Consider the following 16519-nt stretch of genomic DNA (forward strand, 5'->3'; position numbering starts at 1 on the left):
CGAATGGAGTGATGAAGGTGGTCAGCCGGGTGCTCTCGCTGTGCAGAGGTATCTGGAAGAACCCTGAGGCTGCATCGAGGCTGGAGAACATTGTTGCTCCACTCAGCTTGGCTGTGATCTCTTCCGGTGTAGGTAGGATGAATCTCTCTCTCTTGACCTGTACATTTAGCTTCTTAAGATCAACACATACACGCGCCTTTCCAGTCTTTTTGAGCACCGGCACCATGGGGGCACACCAGTCCGTTGGCTCGGTTACCACCTCTATGATGCCGTTCTCCTCCATGCAGCGAAGCTCCTCCCTGACCTTGGGCATGAGTGGTATTGGGACTCTGCGTGCTGTGTGCACCGCGTATGGAATGGCGTCGTCCTTGAGCCTAATCCTTACCGGCTCTGTCTTTAGTGTGCCATGGTCTCCAAAGGCACCGTGGACCTCCTCTATCCGTTTCACGAGGCCCATCTCTGCTGCTGTGGACCGGCTGAGTAAGTTATTGACAGACTTCCCTCTGATGACAAACACTGGGAATGAGTATGATTTATCCTTGTATGCAGTGCTGACTTAAAATTGTCCTTGACAATCTAATTTACCCCCTGGGCTGCTCAGTGATACGCTGGTCTGGCTTAGTTCCCTCTCTGGGATAAGCACATTAAAAGTCTCCTCGCACATAACACTAGCATCTGCCCCAGTATCAATCTTGAACTGCACTGGTGTTGCACCAATGAGGAGCTGCACTGTCCACTGCTCATTACTGTTTGCATTCACTGATCCCAAGAAGTATTCACTCTGTTCATCTGTCTCTGTTACTTCACTCACCGCTTTGGATTTGCACTGACCATGCCAGTGCCCAGTCCTGTTGCATTTATTGCAAGTTGAATTTCGTGCGGGGCACCACTCTGGATCCTTGTGCGCCATTTTCCCACAACGGCCGCACTTCCCTCCATGTTCCGCGCCTTTTCCTCCTCCCTTGGCATAGCTCCTCCCTTGCCATCTGGGGTTTTCTCTCTGCGCTCCCCGTACCTCTTGTATGGCCGCGGCGGCTCCCGTAGTCTCCCCCTGTGCACTGACTTGCATGTTAACCGTCTCTGACTGGCGTACAGACTGTATAGTTTGCGCTAAGGTGAGGTCTATCATTTGCAATTTACGAGACTGTTCTTTATCCTGAATCCCCACTACGATCCGGTCTCGGATGTTTTCATCCCTACACTGACCGAACTCACAGTGTTCTGATAGCTTGTAGAGAGCTCTGATAAATGTCTCTGCCAGCTCTCCCGCCCGCTGCACTCTCTGATGAAACACAGCACGCTCATGAATCACGTTTCGTTTAGGGAAAAAATAGCCATAAAAATTCTCCAACACTATCTTGTAGTTGTTCGCGTGTGCCTCCTCAGTAAACGTGAACGATTTGAAAATATTTTCAGCTTCACTCCCCATTGCGTATATCAACGCAGAAACCTGTACATCACCAGGCTTCTTGGTGAGCTCCGTAGCCGTTCGATACCTCTCAAACCGCCTCCTCCAGTCTGTCCACTCCGTTGGTTTATCGAAAGAAAAACGTTCTGGTGGGTTAAACTTCGCCATGATTCACTCTCTTAGTAGACGAAAATACCCCACTTCTGACACCATGTAATAAACACGGAATGTCCAATCAGGTATCTTTGTTGAGGTAATACTTTATATAACGTTGTGGAGCATATACACAAGCGAGCCACATGCAGTCAGTACGTAAGTTGGTCTAGTGTTGTAAAACCCGTGTTACCATGGTGACGTACGGCAGGTTACCGTAATGACTCTAATACTCTGACAGTAACAACAGATGAGGTACTCAAAAAACTGAGCGCCCTCCAACCTAACAAGGCCACTGGCCATGACAACATCCCCTCCAAATTTCTCAGAGACTCAGCAGCCGCCATCACCCCAGTCATCACACACATAATAAACCTCTCCATAAAACAGGGACACGTACCCAAAGACTTCAAAATTGCGAGAGTAACCCCCCTGCACAAAAAGGGGAGCAAATTAGACCTACGCAACTACTGCCCTGTTTCTATTCTTACCTCCATCTCGAAAGTCATGGAAAAAATAGTATACGAACAGGTCGAAAAGTACCTAGCGGAAAAAAATCTAATCTACGAATTCCAATCTGGCTTCAGAACATCCCACTCCACTGACACATGCCTTCTCTATTTGAACGACCACATCAAACAAGAGGTGGACGCGGGCAAATACTGCGGCATGGTCATGCTGGACCTACAAAAGGCCTTCGACACTGTCAATCACTCCATTCTGATTGACAAGCTAAAAGCAATTGGTTTTAATAGTCTATCAGTGAGCTGGATGCAATCCTACCTGGAGGGGAGAGAACAGATGGTGGAGGTAAACAGTACCCTACCCCCCCCCCCCCCCCCCCCCCTCACAGTGAGCTGTGGTGTTCCACAAGGAAGCATACTAGGACCGCTAATGTTCCTAATTTATGCGAATGACATGTCGTTAGCTTGTGACTGCAACTTGTTCTTGTTCGCGGACGACTCAGCCCTGCTGGTCTCTGACAAGAACAAGTTACAGGTTGAAAAAACCCTCAGCTCAGAACTCGGCAGAATCTGCACCTGGCTCGCTGATAACAAACTATCATTACACCTGGGTAAAACAGAGTCCATTCTCTTCGGATCAAATAACAAACTCAGCAAGACCGACGGCTTCTCAGTTACAGTGGGTGACAATATTGTCACAAGGAAAGATGAAATTACATACCTGGGTTCTATCCTAGAGGCTAATCTCTCCTGTGACAAAATGGCATCCAATGTAATAAAAAAAGTCAACCAACGAACTCGATTCTTGTACCGGATCTCCTCTCTGGTAAACAAGAATACCCTGAAGACTCTGGCAGGAGCACTCATTCAAGGGTACTACGACTATGCTTGCATCTCATGGTACCAAAGCACCTCAAAGGTGCTAAAAACAAAATTACAAACATCTCAAAACAAACTGGTCAGACTACTGCTTGACCTTACTCCTAGAACCCACCTCACCCCTGCCCACTTTGACAACCTAGGATGGCTTAGAGTAGACGACAGAGTACAGCAACTTGCAATGGGCCTGGTCTACAAGATACACTATACGACTAAGGTACCCATGTACATGTCAAAATACTTCCCAAAGGTCAGTGAATACCACAACCACTACACCAGAGGAAGCTCAAGAAATCATGTTAAACCCAGATTCGGCTCAAACAAGTGACTAAATACGTTTCGCAATTATGCCACATCAATGTGGAACGCCCTACCCAAAGCTGTAAAGGAATGTGAATCCCTACCCACATTCAAAACCGCTCTTAAAGAGCACCTACGGGAGGCTGCAATTCGAAACTGGCCACCGTAAATGCCCAAAACCCCCACCACCTCCTAATAGACAGTCTCCTCCCCACTGCATGTATATATTCCCTCCCCGCTGTATGTATATGATGTAAACAACAACATTCATTTTGGACCTGAAAACATTTTCTTAATGATAAATGCATTAATAAAAATGTTTTTGGGGAAAAAGCAATACTTTTATTCTGCACCTTTCTAAAAGCTCTGTGGATGTATATATATAAAATAAAAAGATGATCTATAGCACCTTTTAAATAGGAACGGTTATTATATCAATTCAAATGCTATGCTATAGGCATTTACCATATTCACACATGTGAATATGGTCAATTGGCAAACGTTTGTGTATTGAGGGCAATAGCAGTAACTGAGTTGATGTTTGTGTGGTTCCAGCAAGGCGAGGTGCGTCTGAAGTGCCTGACTGCCCTCCAGGGCCTGCACTACAACTGGGAGCTCAAGGTGAATCAGCAGCCCTGCTACTTCAGTACTAGTCTGGCGAAATCTTTAGACACCCATTGGTTTCAGTGAGAAATACTATGTGTTAAAAGACAAATCGCTAGTGCTGGCAGTGCTGAGGTTGATTAATTGATTGAACATTTTATTAACAGATTTGCAGAATGGGTACAATACAGTACGGCTCAATACATTTGAATGCTACCATTGGATATCCGATAAACTAACCCTAAAATACAACTTAGAACTTTCAATAGCTGGAAGTAATGAATTGCTTTTATACATTTATAAAGGGCTACCGCTCTGAACGTACTCCTTCCCTCAATGTCCCCTAAGAGACAAAGAACGGTCATCAATGACAGAGAGCATGTGAATAAATTCAAGTCTCTCTGCCCGCTTCACGCTCAGGAAAAAGTACCGCATCTCATCATCGTGGTTAGCGAGACACACACTTTAGAAACACATTTCACAAGTCAAGAACTATAGAAATGATCCCTGAAAGTATAGTCTTACCAGATAACACAACATAGTCCAGTACCACTATGGGGCGTTTACGAATCTGTGTCATGGTGTCTATTCCAAGGAAGCTTTTCGCTCTAAATATAGACAGCCAACACTGAAATATCCGCACCAATGCCATCCATATACCAAACTAATACCTACTTTATTTATGAATTTATATTAATTTACAACAAGTGTGTCTCTTGATTACCCACAATGCTGTCTGGTTTACATACAGAGTAGGGCGTATCTGCACGCTCGGAGCCAAAGCCGCTAGCGGCGTTATTTTTTTCCGTAGCCGCATTTCTGGCAGACGCTCTCTGATTGGCCAGTGCCACTGACTGACGCTCTCTGATTGGCCACTGACATGTTTGCCCAATCGCGTTTTTTTAGTATCACAAACAGTACTGTATTTGAAAATCTGGTATGTCATAAATGTATAGATGTAGCAGTACTGTCTATGTGTATGTCGTGTGTGTCATATGATGAATTGAAAATGGGGGACCCTGATGGAAACAAGACGAAAGTCTTTCTCATTGATTGATTGATTGAAAACTTTATTAACAGATTGCAGAATGGGTACAGTACAGTACAGCTCAATACATACAATTGTTCTCTCCCACCCACCCACCCACCCCCTCCTAATGTATAGTCCCCTCCCCATCATATACTCTGTCAGGATCTAGGGGTAACAGTACTGTATATTTGAATACCGTTTATGTCACAAATGTATCAGTACTAAATACATATATTATGTCCCTATGCCATAAATGTCATGTATGTTGTGTATGTCATAAATGTCTATATGAATTGAAAATGGGGGACCCTGATGGAAACAAGACAAACGTCTTTCTCAGGTCTGCATCCCCTTAACAATTGTGTGTATTGAGCCGTACTGTATTGTACCCATTCTGCAATCTGTTAAATAAAGTTTTCATTCATTCATAATTTAATTTAGTTTGATTCATTGAGTGGGTGGAGTTGTCTGTTGAAGTATAAACTTCTACTAAATCGGGCGTCTCAAGCATACAAAACAAGCGCGCATATAATACTGTTCATTCAACCCATCTTGTTAAGGTGGGCGGGAAGCTTCCGGAGCTGAAAGCCAATCATTATTCACTCGCCGCGCGTGTGAGCCAACCAGAAAGATGTTTTGCATTGGAGTTTGATTGACCCTTCCTACATGTGAGAACGCAACGATCGCAAATTATTATTGAGCAAAGTTACAGAAGATCGAAGTATATTTCATCTTATGAGCAGATCAAACATGAAGAAGAAAGACACAGAGGAGGTAAGACTGTTAATCAACTGTCAGTAATATCTAATTATATGCACTTTGTTTTCGAAGCTTACGTTCGCAAGCCATGCTTGACACAATGTTGATCACATAATGACGTTTGGTGGGTAATATTGTAACTGTATACACTTCGCAGCCATTAAAAACTCTTCCATACACGTTTACCCAACCCCAAATGTTATCTTTAGTAAAACTAGTGAGACAAAAAAATATATTAATTAAGATGCCACATACAATATCATTCTCACTCACTCAATTCAGGGTTCCAATTGGATTTTAGGATTTGTTCTTTGATGTGAATGAATGAATGAAAACTTTATTTAACAGATTGCAGAATGGGTACAATACAGTACGGCTCAATACACACAATTGTTAAGGGGATGCAGACCTGAGAAAGACGTTTGTCTTGTTTCCATCAGGGTCCCCCATTTTCAATTCATATAGACATTTATGACATACACAACATACATGACATTTATGGCATAGGGACATATAGGTATTTAGTACTGATACATTTGTGACATAAACGGTATTCAAATATACAGTACTGTTACCCCTAGATCCTGACAGAGTATATACATGCGGTGGGGAGGAGACTGTCTATTAGGAGGTGGTGGGGGTTTTGGGCATTTACGGTGGCCAGTTTCGAATTGCAGCCTCCCGTAGGTGCTCTTTAACACTTTGACTGCCGGGAGCCGTCTTTAGACGTCTTTGCTGGCCATGCTAAAGTTGCCGGGGGACGCTGTACGTCGTCCTTATATCAATATTTCAAAAATCTGCGATCGGATTCATAATGTCCCTCCGCTGGCCTGAGATCCACCAGCAGGACCCACTGAGCTCTCTGGCGGTTCAGGAGCGCCATCTGGTGGCCGATCGGCGCAAGCGCTTAACAGGAAGCGCAGTAGAGGTTTTGCTAGACGTCCGTATTGCTTCCGGCCACTCGGTACATGTCCCGTGATTCTAGCTCGTCACACTACATAGCGATCGATTGCCAATAACTCGATAAACAACATGATTTGGACGTATATACCATTATACAAGCTGGCGATGGACCGGGTAATAATATATCCCATAATGATAAAATTTCTACTCGACGATGATCGCCCAACGGCGCGCGGAGACTGGGGTGAGTTTCAGCGTGTAACGTTACCGTCTTCGATAATAACTGATATTATCAACATTTGACCCACATTAGATGATTGGTATAACGCTGCCCACGGAATTATAAACGCCCCCTCGCCCATCCGGTCAACATCAGATGACGTGTAGTAACTTCTAGAAGTACGTCTAGTTGGAATTTTTTATATCGCGCTGATTGCCATCAAACTGTATTTCATCATCAATATAATGCATTTGGGGCTATATATCACGTTCTGGAGAAAGCTGCAGAAAGAGATGAAAACATACTTATACATTAGACCATACTTTACTATGAATATGTGAATGAAAAAGTTTAACGTTGCTACACAATGAACAATACATATAGGACTTTGAATGGGCCCTAATAATGGCAATGTAGCAATAGAATTTAAAAAGTTATAGCCCTGCAAAGAAGGGGACTTTCTCCATAGACAAATAGCGCTGGCAATCTATGGTATATCATTAATTTAACCTTAGGCAACCAAAGTGTTAAGAGCGGTTTTGAATGTGGGTAGGGATTCACATTCCTTTACAGCTTTGGGTAGGGCGTTCCACATTGATGTGGCATAATTGCGAAACGTGTTTAGTCCCTTGTTTGAGCCGAATCTGGGTTTAACATGATTTGTTGAGCTTCCTCTGGTGTAGTGGTTGTGGTATTCACTGACCTTTGGGAAGTATTTTGACATGTACATGGGTACCTTAGTCGTATAGTGTATCTTGTAGACCAGGCCCATTGCAAGTTGCTGTACTCTGTCGTCTACTCTAAGCCATCCTAGGTTGTCAAAGTGGGCAGGGGTGAGGTGGGTTCTGGGGGTAAGTTCAAGTAGTAGTCTGACCAGTTTGTTTTGTGATGTTTGTAATTTTGTTTTAAGTGCCTTTGAGGTGCTTTGGTACCATGAGGTGCACGCATAGTCGTAGTACCCTTGAATGGGTGCTCCTGCCAGAGTCTTCAGGGTATTCTTGTTTACCAGAGAGGAGATCCGGTACAAGAATCTAGTTCGTTGGTTGACTTTTTTTTATTACATTGGATGCCATTTTGTCACAGGAAAGATTTGCCTCTAGGATGGAACCCAGGTAGGTAATTTCGTCTTTCCTTGTGACAATATTGTCACCCACTGCAACTGAGAAGCCGTCGGTCTTGCTGAGTTTGTTATTTGAACCGAAGAGAATGGACTCTGTTTTGCCCATGTGTAATGATAGTTTGTTATCAGCGAGCCATATGCAGATTTTGCCTAGTTCCGAGCTGAGGTTTTTTTTCAACCTGCAACTTGTTCTTGTCAGAGACCAGCAGGGCTGAGTCGTCCGCAAACAGGAACAAGTTGCAGTCACAGGCTGACGACATGTCATTTGCATAAATTAGGAAGAGTAGCGGTCCTAGTATGCTTCCTTGTGGAACGCCACAGCTCACTGAGGGGGGGGGATAGAGTACCGTTTACCTCTACCATCTGTTCTCTCCCCTCCAGGTAGGATTGCATCCAGCTCACTGATAAGCTATCAAAACCAATTGCTTTTAGCTTGTCAATCAGAATGGAGTGATTGACAGTGTCGAAGGCCATGTGTCAGTGGAGTGGGAGGTTCTGAAGCCAGATTGGAATTCGTAGATTAGATTTTTTTCCGCCAGGTACTTTTCGACCTGTTCGTAGACTATTTTCTCCATGACTTTCGAGATGGAGGTAAGAATAGAGACAGGGCGGTAGTTGCCTGGGTCTAATTTGCTGCCCTTTTTGTGCAGAGGGGTCACTCTCGCAATTTTGAAGTCCTTGGGGACGTGTCCCTGTTTTATAGAGAGGTTTATTATGTGTGTGATGACTGGGGTGATGGCGGCTGCTGCGTCTCTGAGGAATCTGGAGGGGATGTTGTCATGGCCAGTGGCCTTGTTAGGTTGGAGGGCGCTAAATTTTTTGAACAGGACACTAGCCAGGATACCTTGGTAAAATACATAGAGAAGTGACCTGCTGATGTCAAAAGAACGAAGTTTTCTCAGATGAAAGAGCATAGGCGGCGGGTATGTAAGGCCAGGCGAGGCTATGCCGACTAGGGCTGCACGATTAATCGTTTTTTAATCGAAATCGCGATTTGGAATGATGCAATTATCAAATCGCCAAGCCTGCAATTAAATTTTTTTTTTTTTTTTTTTTATTTAACCAGGAAGTCCCATTGAGATACAAGATCTCCTTTGCAAGGTAGACCTGGCCAAGATGACAGCAATAACATTTGCAATACATCACACAGCAATAAAATGTGCGATACATCACACAAGAACATAATAAATGTGCATGTATACAATACATCACATGTAAACACAAAGCAGAATAGTCTACATGATAGTAAAAGTGTATAATACAAGGTAATACAGTAATTTTGCAGTTGGGACCCGACTACAGAAAGCAGCAACATTCTTCTTGTAATTTTTTTTTTAAATATGTTATAATCGCATCGCAAATCGCAATCGCAATATCTGTCAGAATAATCGCAATTAGATTATTTCCCAAAATCGTGCAGCCCTAATGCCGACCCAAACCAGCAGCCCCAGTCTGCGCATTATTATAGGCAGCCTACGCTACGATGTTGCGTGTTCGAGATTGGCGAGGCGGACGCAGATCTGCGCAGGTTTTACTACGGCCTTGCCAAGCGCGTTGCATGACGGTTAGAATGTTGTCCGACTTGCTCTGGAAATCTGACGAGGCGAGCCGCGGAAATCTCACGCGAGCGAGCCACGCACAGCCTTCAGAGCCAGGCGCCACAGTACCTCTCACCCAACTGCTCCACGCAAATCCATGATGGGAAACGACTTGCTATCGTTGCGCAAAGCGCCTATTGGCTCAGAAAAGTTGTCACCTGGTTGTCACCACCAGCCACACCCACAAGAGGAAGTTATGAGACGTTTGATTGATTGAAAACTTTATTAACCAATTGCAGAATGGGTACAATACAGTACGGGTCCCGTCTACCCGTCTATCCCCTCTATCAGATAGATTTATTATTATTATTATTGGATACAGGAGTTTGGGTACCAAGAGCTTCTTCAAGTCAATTCTACAGACGGACTGTTTCTATCATCGGAATTAAATAATTATAATGATAATAAATATATACAACAATTACGTTTTGCATTTATAGTCATGACTCATGACTATAATAGATTAACGAATTCCATATAAATCTATAGTTCATTAACACTTTTCCCGCCAAAAACGCTGTACAGCGTTATTGGCCGCCATGCGTTGACCGCCAGACCTCGCTGTACAGCGTTATTGAGATCAATATTTCATTTTTTTGCCATGGCATTCATAATTCATATATACACCCCCGACGCTGCAGCTGGACCTTATAGGTGACGCAACGACGGCTCAATACCGCCGCCTGGTGGATTGTCGGGCGAGTTACACTCACCTACAGGATATGGCTGATGTGCGTCGATGAAATTCATCCGGCCGTCAGATATCGTTGCATGACTCCCGACTAGGGATGGGTACCTTTCACATTTGAACCGATACCGGTACCGGTACCTGTGAATCGATACCGGTACCCAACGGTACCTTTTTTCGGTACTTTAGTCTCAAGAAATTATTAATTATTACCTCAGTCGTAAAAAAAAAATCCAAACTTCAAATAACTACAATTTCGACAGTTTTCGGCTTGTCATTTCTCCGACTGCTTTGTTGTTGAATCAAGTCAAATCCTAGGTAAGCATATATTGTGCGTGTGAACGTTGACATGAAAAGAAAAAAGTAAAAAAAAAGTAATAAAAAAAAATTTATAAAAAAAAAAAAATATTATTTTGTTTTTATTTTTTTTTCGGTTTCTCACTTGATTCGATACTCGGTAGTACCGACGTGTTTCGGTTCGGTACCTCAAAAGTACCGAATTCGGTACCCATCCCTACTCCCGACAGACACAATGTACATAATGGATCGCTTTCTAAACGTAATAATCAATATGATTTTGGCGTTTATTGCGACATACAAACCGGAAATGGACCTAGGCGATCGGCGTCGTATACCTGGGATCTTTTACCGCCAGTCTCTTTGACCCACGGTAAGAGGAATATAACGTTATTTTCAACCCAATTGTGAGTTTCCTTGTGAGCAAACCATCTGATCAATATATCACCCAACCTACATAAAGCATTTACTGATGATCGGGGAATTATAAACGCCCCCCCCCCCCCCCCCCCCCTTTCCTCCACGCATGATTAAGCTTAACGTATACCGATCATATACAGTTGAATTTTTTAATATAGCGTGTATAGGGAAGAAACGGCAATCGATAATCTATATATGCGTTTAGGCCTATAACTCACATTCTAGGAATTACTGCAGAAAACGATAAAAACATACTTATATTCTAGAAGGTATTTTTGTATGAATGAAAAAGTATAACGTTCCCACATCCTGAACGATAGATAATCGATGTTGAATGGGCCATAGTAATGTCAATATAGCAATACAATTTAAAAAGTTATAGCCCTGCAAAGAAGGTAAACATCTCCATAGGCTTACAGTGGTGGCAGACTGGGTATATTGATGGGTATAACCAATGGCGGGGAATGTGTTAACGATGTAGCAGCTGATACTGTATACACACACACACATACAATGCTGAATAATTCTGTTTTGCCTCAATATATACTGTATATATAATTCTGTTTTGCCTCAATATGTCCTATCCCATCTATAGCCTACCCTAATGTCCAGCTCACCCGCCGCCTATGTGAAAGAGCCGTGTGTGTGTGTGTGCCAGCGTAAGTGAGAGTAATCTAGTTACAAGTAGTTGTATGCCCATACGTGTGTTGGTTTTCTTATTGCACAGATGGTTCCATCAGACTTGTCTCAAGATGAGATGGCGGAGGAAGAGGAAGATGGGGCTCCTACAAAGCCTAAACGGAGCAAACCCAACGAGGGGGGCCAGAAGGACGTCGTCCTCCGTCCAGTGAAGCTGTCTCGGAGTGACCTGTACAGAGCCCCGACTGCAGAGGAGTTGAACCAGCTGAAAGAGGCGGAGAGTCTTTTTCACTGCAGCCTGCTCAAAATGCAGGTGAGTCCGATACAACTTCTTCACTATCAATTCCGAAGTTTCCCAGTTTGATTCCAGCTCCTCCCGGCAGTGTTATATAAATGCAGTCCGTAGACTTAGACCATCAGCTTGGGGTAATTTTACACAAAATGATTGAGGTATAATACATTTTCCTCCATTAGAGAGATCTAACATGCTTCTCAACATGCATGTAAAAAAAATGCAGAAAATCAAGTCACTTTGCTTTGATTCTAAGTATATAAGTATAAGTCTTTATTTGTCATCAGATTTAAACACGCATGCGATGGGCGACCCACAGGAACACACACACATACACTGAGTCGCTGACGAAATGTCTGCACCTCCCATCCCGTCGTTCTAACCCCCCCAAGGGCAGCCGGGAGCAGACAAGGGCTGTGGCAAGCGCCGCGCCCGGGGACCAATCCAAGTACTCCTGTCTGTCTTCGTCAGGGACGCAACAGTGTTAGCCATCTGTTGTGCATGTTTTTCCATTGGGTTTATCTTATCGTGAGGGGAAACCCTTGCGAGCACGGGGAGAACATGCAAACTCCACAGATAAAGGCCCGGGAGATACCCAACACGGCAACCTGGTCCCCAAGCGGGAATCGAACCCACAACCTTCTAGCTGTGAGGCGACAGTGTTAACCACTACACCACCGTGCCGCCTAACTGACATGTTACACATGGGATTTTAGTGTTTGGGGGAATTCTTCAATATGAAACCACATTCTTGCCTGCTATCGGACTGTATACGATACCAGTATCGGAATTGACACATCCTTGATTAGCATACATGAAAGTGATTGTGCATTTTCTCTCTCACTGCCTTCTGGAACGAGACGGACGGTACTGGGGAAGGAATGGAAACATGGGGACAAATGTGTGCCTCCCTCACTCTCACCGTGACACATAGATAATCACCACTAGTATTCTTGCATAACTACTACTACTGTATAAACAGCCCGTCTGCACCCATGCTAAATCTGCTGTAATCTGTCTCCAATAACAGATGGAAGAATTGTTGAAGGAGGTGATCCTGAGTGAACGTAGAAAGCAGCAGATAGATTCCTTCATCCAAACTATCACCACACTGCTCCAGACCGTGCCACAGTCCCCAGAAGTTGAGGTATGGAATACTTGAGTGTCAGAACTTTGCTTTGGAACTGATTTAAACTATAGGCTCAGTTTTTAATAATGGTGTGAGATTTTGCCCATTGTTGTGATGTCTGTGTTCTCCTCTACCCTGTATTCTTGTCTCCAGCTCAGTGACATGTCTTGGCTGTCCGGCGCTGTGAAAGTGCCTTTTCTGCTGGTGCCCAAAGAGGTGAAGGGCAAGTTCCACATGGCACCCCCCACCTCTGTGAACCCCATAGGGAGCTACCCTCTGGGGACCTGCACCAAGCCACGCGTCACGGTGGACCTGGCCGTCACCATTCCTGCTGTAAGTCAGCCAAGGGTTTGGATCATTTGCTCATGTCAAATAAACAGACCTTCAGGCCTTGTTCCTGGGTCAAATCATCTTCTGCGTTTGTTTTAACCAACTTGGAGTACCAGATGGGTGGAGAATTCAATGTTTTGCCACACAGAGTCGACAACATTTACAATTGTCCAGATGCAGTAAATATATTCACCTGGTATTTCAAGCATATTAGCGTAGAATGCTAAGACTTATTTGTAAATACCACTGGACCTGCTAAGATATTTATCATCCTCTCCGTTGTTGAAAGACACCTTGTTCTCCATACAAGACGAGATATGATAACGTGCGTCTTGCTGATATTTCCCCCGTTAGGACATCCTCCATCCTAAGGATGCGCTGAATCAGAGGTACCCCAGGAAGAGGGCTCTCTACCTGGCAGGCTTGGCTCAGCATCTGGCCTCCTCTCCTGAAGTTGGAACCCTGCGTTACTCCTGTCTTAATGGCAACCGCCTGCGTGCCCTTCTGCTCTTGACTCCGCCAGGTTCTTAATGGTTTTTACTCCCACATTTTGGACACGCGTCTCCCCAGTCATTACTGAATACCATTATCCCTCTAAGTTCTTTCTTTAAAGGTCCCCTATCTTATAAATGGCCTTTTCCAGTGGCTTGCATTGTTTTCTAGCAATGTGGGGTTGTACCCAACACTGACTAGATGTGAGATTTCTACCCAGTCCCATTCCTCCAGTTCAGCTGAGACAAGAACCTCCCCCACTAAACCAAGCCATTCTGAATTTACGTCAATCTGTGACGTGTAAAAATGCTTAACTGTGATTGGAGGAGTTAGCGTAACGTTGCGTAAGTATGATCAAAACGGAGCGAGTGGAAATAATGCGAGAGAGAGAGAGAGAGAGAGAGAGAGGGAGAGACAGAGGGAGAGAGGCTCATACGGAGTCTCAGAGCGATCTCTCCTCTGTCTCTCCCCCTGCTTTTTACACACACTCGCGACTCGAGCCGCTCACACATGCGCGCTCTGTGCTCTCTATCTGTCTCCCTCTCTATCTGTCTCCCTCTCTATCTGTCTCTCTCTCTCTCTCTCTCTCTCTCTCTCTCTCTCTCTCTCTCTCTCTCTCTCTCTCTCTCTCTCTCTCTCTCTCTCTTCTCCCCCCCCCCCCCCCCCCCCAAAGTTATCTGCCAGTGCAGGTGGGTGATTGTCACTCAAATCGCATTGCGAGTATGGGCGGAGCCCAGCCAAAAACAGCTTGGAATCTGGAAGGGCAGAAAGTGGTCCACCAAAGTACTTGATTAAAAATGCATAACAATGAATTGTATTGGGAAAAAACGTACAGATGTGTTCCATAGACTCACAGGAATTGTGTAAAATTGCCCAAATAGTGAAAAGAATAGCAAAATAGGTCCCCTTTAAATTATTTATATTACAAGCAAACAGACATTCAGAACATAATAAAGAAATAAAAAAAGGGGGGGGGGGCAACAGTAGCTCAGGGAGTAGAGTGGTCGTCTGGTAATCGGAAGGTTCCCAGCTCCTTCCGGCAGCATGTTGAGGTGTCCTTGAGCTACTTGAGCAACCTGCTCCCGATGAGCAGGTTGACGCCTTGCATGGTTGTCGGTGTGTGAGTGAGTGGGTGTGAGGCTGTAAAGATTTAGTCTTAATCACCTTCCTGATTGCATTGATTTGTCATTTTTATTTTGTCCATGCTTGTCAAATAACGCCAACCACTTTGACTGGTTGTTGATGATGTGTGTTGATGATGCATGCCGGTAATATACTGCACCTCCTCCATCCTGCAGGAAACGACTCCTCCTTCACGCTGCGTGTCCATGCCTGCCCTCCTCCTGGCTTCTTCAAGCCCAGCCGCTTCCATCCACAGAGGAACAACATCCGGACAGAGTGGTACACCGGCCTGCAGGCCCCTCAACCAGGTAAGAGCCTTCATCCAGCGTTTGGAGCCTTAAAGCCCCAATCCATGATTTCCTTTACTATATCAATGTGGGGCGTATACTGACATACATTCCTCAAGACTTTCATTTGCAGATGGAAAATATATAGATCTCTTTCACTGCAGTGCTTACAAACATTACCAATGTAAACAAATCTTTTTAGATCCATAAAATACAGCAAATAAAAAAATTAAATAAAAAACATATATTTACACAGTGTTACTTTTATCTTTTATATATATATATAGTGCTGTCAATCGATTAAAATATTTAACTCGATTAATCGCATGATTGTCCATAGTTAACTCGCGATTAATCGCATTTATCTTTTTATTTTTTTTCTACCTTAAACGGGTCTTTTTCAAGTTCCAAGTTTTAATACTCTTATCAACATGCGAGTCAACAAATACTTGCTTTATGCAGCCATTTAACACAAAAGGATGACCCTCATGCATTGCAAATTTGCATCAAATTCAAAACAAGAGTGATGCACAAAATAACTTAAAAGAAAATAATAATTTAAAACAATGAATAAAGTGTGCATGAAATAATAGGGGAAATAAAACGTTAGGAACTTGTTACATTCACCCACACAAGGGCTGAGTAATCACACCCCCCCCCTCTCTCTCTCACACACACACTCTCCCAGCTCTCTCTTGCCCCTTCCTCATCTCTCTCACCCCCCTCTCTCTCTATATCTCACACACACACACACACACACACACACACACACACACACACACACACACACACACACACACACACACACACACACACACACACACACACACACACACACACACACACACACACACACACACACACACACACACACACACACACTTCAGAAACAAACATAGTATCAATGAGAGCATCAATAATACACCTGAGTGAAGTCTAGTAAAAAAAAAAAAAAATAATAAAAGAAATGTCTTAAAAGTTAATCGTGAGTTAAAAAAAATAGTGGCGTTAATAGAATCGGGCGATAACGCGTTAATACCGCGTTAACTTTGACAGCCTTAATATATATATATATATATATATATATATATATATATATATAGAGAGAGAAAGAGAAAGAGAGATAAGATTTGACCAGAATTTCTCTCATTTGTCCAGGCCATTGAAATCTTCCTGAACACATGGAGCAACACCACGGAAACCCTGGTCTGCCCCCAAGGCAGAATTCATATACAACCATGTTGTCTCGATTTGGGATGAATGTACCGGTAACTGTAGTTTGGGACAGTTGTGAAATAAAAGTAAAAAAAAACAATATATATATATATATATAGAGATTTTGAAACTTGTATTTCACAACTGCTCCACGTGTTCAGGAGGATTTCA

At 43.7% G+C, this 16519-nt stretch overlaps 1 protein-coding gene across 1 annotated transcript in view; it reads left to right on the forward strand.

The window, feature by feature from the left end:
• Nucleotides 1-5489: 5489 nt before the first annotated feature.
• The window catches only part of nol6 (nucleolar protein 6 (RNA-associated)), a 63971-nt gene continuing 52941 nt past the window's right edge, over nucleotides 5490-16519 (forward strand). Inside the window, exons 1-6 of the mRNA XM_084327689.1 lie at nucleotides 5490-5611; nucleotides 11570-11794; nucleotides 12804-12920; nucleotides 13056-13235; nucleotides 13587-13755; nucleotides 15023-15154. Coding sequence (XP_084183815.1) covers nucleotides 5573-5611; nucleotides 11570-11794; nucleotides 12804-12920; nucleotides 13056-13235; nucleotides 13587-13755; nucleotides 15023-15154 — 862 coding nt within the window. The 5' untranslated portion in view covers nucleotides 5490-5572. The remainder of the gene's footprint in view (nucleotides 5612-11569; nucleotides 11795-12803; nucleotides 12921-13055; nucleotides 13236-13586; nucleotides 13756-15022; nucleotides 15155-16519) is intronic.

This window comes from Notolepis coatsorum (genome assembly GCF_963971535.1).
Source record: "Notolepis coatsorum genome assembly, chromosome: 1".
Classification (NCBI taxonomy): Eukaryota; Metazoa; Chordata; class Actinopteri; order Aulopiformes; family Paralepididae; genus Notolepis; species Notolepis coatsorum.